Genomic DNA, 3,455 nt, shown 5'->3' with positions numbered 1-3,455 from the left:
GGGGGGCCACATAGCAATCCCTTCTCCTCCATTCTCCTCTCAGGATCTTGGGCATGCACACACACACGCCCGGCGTGAGTTTAAGCCACCGGGTCTAGGACTCGAACCGCAGCCAACTATGTGGGAGTTCAGCGACATAGCCATTACGCTAACTGCTGGTCCCAAGAACAGAATATCTTGGGCCCAGCAGTTGGCATAATGGTTGTGTTGCTGGACTCCCACGTAGTAGACTACAGTTTAAGTCTTAGACCTGCCAACTTAATCTCAAGCTGGGCATGTGTGCATGCATGTCCAAGATCCAAAGAGGAGAATGGAGAAGGAATTGCGGCATGGCCATCCCCTCTGGGAAGGGGGGGATGATATCTCGCTTCTATCTCTCTCTGTCTCTCCGGTGAGTGCATGCACTCTATAGTAAAAATCTCTTAAAACAAACAAACAAAAAAACAGAATATCTTGGGGAGCAGCAGATGGTGTTGTGGTTAAGGCACTGGACACTCCCACATGGCTGACCATGGTCCCACCGGACCTGGTGGTTTGCTTTCTCATTTTCCCTCTCCCTCTCTCTGTCTGTCTCTCTGCTCAAATTAAAATAAACAAATGAAGAAATAAAATTAACTTAAAAAAAGAACAGGTTAGAAATGTACTGGGAAAAAGCAAATAATTTGAGATTTGAATTCTCTAATATACTTAGTATACATAAAACTAGTACCTTAATTTGCCTATTCCCCATAGCAGATTTTACAACCTCTAAAATACTTACAGCATCAAACTGAGTGAAAAACGATTCAGATTTCTTCTCTATATCTTCAGTGTCCACCTTCACATCCACCATGGGGTTGAGATTCTGGGCTCGCTCCAAAGAGGCTTCAGCCCTATTTCGGCCAATGGACCCAGTACGAATCAGGAACTGAGCTCCAGGATCTTCTGGAGATACCTAGAAATAATTTTTTTTTAATTATTGAATTTTGGGGGAACATAAATCTCTAAGACAATGAATTTTTCCATTTTAAATGACAGCAAAAATATCTACAACTCACTGTATTATTACTCCTGTAGCAACTTGCCTAATGTAGGCTTCCTACTCACGTTCCTACTAAGATTTTAAAATAGGGCAATGAACTTTTTTTAACAAGTCATTGATGGTTAAAGAGCACCCCCTTGTGTTCATAAAGAAAATTCATTATAAACCCAGAAGTCCATGCTGCCTTCATCCACCTAAATTTGAGTATTTCTAAGTTTTCATTTTGTTGTTTTTAAAGATTTAATTTTAATTATTCATTCATTTTAATTTGGCCAGAGAGAAAGAGAAAGAGAGAGAGAGAGAAAGCAAGTCACCAGGTCCAGGACTTGAACCATGGGCGGCCATACGTGGGATTACCCAGCACCTTAACCACCAGGCGACCTGTTGGTCACTCATTTCTTGAGGAAAGGGAGAGAGGAAAAAGGGAAAGGCTCCCACTGACAGGGTCTTGCCATGCTGTGATATGCTACCCAGCCATTCAGCCAGAATCACAGGCCCAGTATTTCAGGCTGATCAAAATCAAATCTTTGGTCTGGAACCAGAACCTTTCTCATACCATCTATGCCATCCTACTTAGGCTTCCACTTAAACTTGCATCTGTTAGCAAAATCATTACTAGTGATAAGAGCAGACTACCCACCATGTGCCCAACCCTAAGTATCCAGGAGATACATAAGGAATTTAAAGGAGTCAGTCCTGCTTAAAATCAGGTATAGCTGGGCCAGCCTCATGGCACAGAGATTAGGTGCTGGGCTTAGGAAGCTGGATCCCATATGACCAACTAAAGTTCAAATCCCTGTTCTGGCAGCTTGAAAAACATATCAGGCACGTTATGTGCCCCAAATCCTAACAAAGAGAAGAAATGCAGGAAAAAGGATTATGGTACACCCATGCCCCATTCAGTGATGATTTCCTTCTCTCTCTTTTTTTCGGTAAACACAAGTACCTGCTGGCAATTAAAATTGGAGGGGTCGGCAGGTGGTGTGGTGGTGGAGGCACTAGACTCCCTGAACATGGTTGACCATGGTTCAGAGGTCCTGGACCTGGTGGCTTGCTTTCTCACTCTGCCTCTCTTCTTCTCTCTGGTTAAACTGAATAATAACAATAATAAATAAAATTAAATAGTTCTAAAAATTTTTTTAAAAACACAAAAAGAGGGAACCAGCAGTTAGCATAATGGCTATGTCACTGGACTCCCACGTAGTAGACCGCGGTTCGCGTCCCGAACCCGGTGACTTAAAACTCACGCCAGGCGCGTGTGCGTGCGTGCCCAAGATCCCAAGAGGAGAATGGAGGAGAAGGGATTGCGGCGTGACCATCCCCCGTGGGGGGTGATTTCTCGCTTTCTGTCTCTAATGTCTCTCTCTGTCTGTCTGGCGAGCGCACGCGTCCTATAGTGAAAAATCTCTCCAAAAAAAAAACACAAAAAGAAAATCAGGGAACCAGCAGGTGGCCTGGTGGTTAAGGGCGCTGGACTCCCACATGGCTGATGGCGGTTTGAGTCCCGGATCTAGCAGTTTGCTTTCTCACGTTCTCTCTCACTCTGTCCCTCTCTGGTCAAATTAACATAAGTAAATAAATAAAATAATTCTTTAAAGTATCTTTTAAAAAAAAAATCAGACAAAATAAAGATGATAAAAATAAATTTTTCTTTAACATTTATTTATTTGTTTGTTGTAATTTTGCAGCTGCTGGTCCAGGACATGAACTGTAGTTGGCCATTAGTCCAGCAACTAAACTACCATGCCACCTGCCAGCCCCCAAAAGAATTCTTTGTTGTTGTGGTCTTTGTTTTTTTTTCTTTTACTTTATTTCTTTTTTTTTTTGAGAGGTCTTTGCTAAAGGGCGCATGAGTTCACCAGAGAGAGAGAGAGAGAGAGACAGACAGAGAGACAGAGAACGAGAAATCACATACCCCCCAGAGAGGATGGCCACGCTGCAATCCCTTCTTCTCCATTCTCCTCTTGGGATCTTGGGGACACACACACACACATGCCCAGCGTGAGTTTAAGTCTCTGGGCCCAGGACTCAAACCACGGTCGACTACATGGGAGTCCAGCGACATAGCCATTACGCCAACTGCTGGTCCCACAAAAAGAATTCTTAAACTACTTAAAACTCATAAAGGAAAGAAGAGTGAAAGTTGGAACAGAATGATTTCATCTCAAAGGCTGCATATGTCAGCACCACTTCAAATGGTGAATAAAATAATCTCCTAGGGACCAGCAGTTAGCATAATGGCTATGTCGCTGGACTCCCACGTAGTAGACTGCGGTTCGTGTCCCAGACCCGGTGGCTTAAAACTCACGCCGGGCGCGTGTGCGTGCGTGCCCAAGATCCCGAGAAGAGAATGGAGGAGAAGGGATTGTAGCGTGGCCATCCCCCCTGGGGGGTGATTTCTCGCTTTCTATCTCTCTGTCTCTCTCTGTCTGGC

The 3,455-nt window shown here is 44.1% G+C and overlaps 1 protein-coding gene across 1 annotated transcript in view; it reads right to left on the bottom strand.

Moving 5' to 3' along the window:
- Positions 1-3,455, bottom strand: part of SAE1 (SUMO1 activating enzyme subunit 1) — a gene marked incomplete in the record, with an annotated part of 108,085 nt that overhangs the window by 83,765 nt on the left and 20,865 nt on the right. Inside the window, 1 exon segment of the mRNA XM_006142177.3 lies at positions 761-934. Within this exon segment, the coding sequence (XP_006142239.2) occupies positions 761-934 (174 nt within the window).

This window comes from Tupaia chinensis, unplaced genomic scaffold, assembly GCF_000334495.1.
Source record: "Tupaia chinensis unplaced genomic scaffold, TupChi_1.0 Scaffold000067_1, whole genome shotgun sequence".
NCBI lineage: Eukaryota > Metazoa > Chordata > Mammalia > Scandentia > Tupaiidae > Tupaia > Tupaia belangeri.
This window is presented reverse-complemented; position numbering and strand designations above follow the sequence as displayed.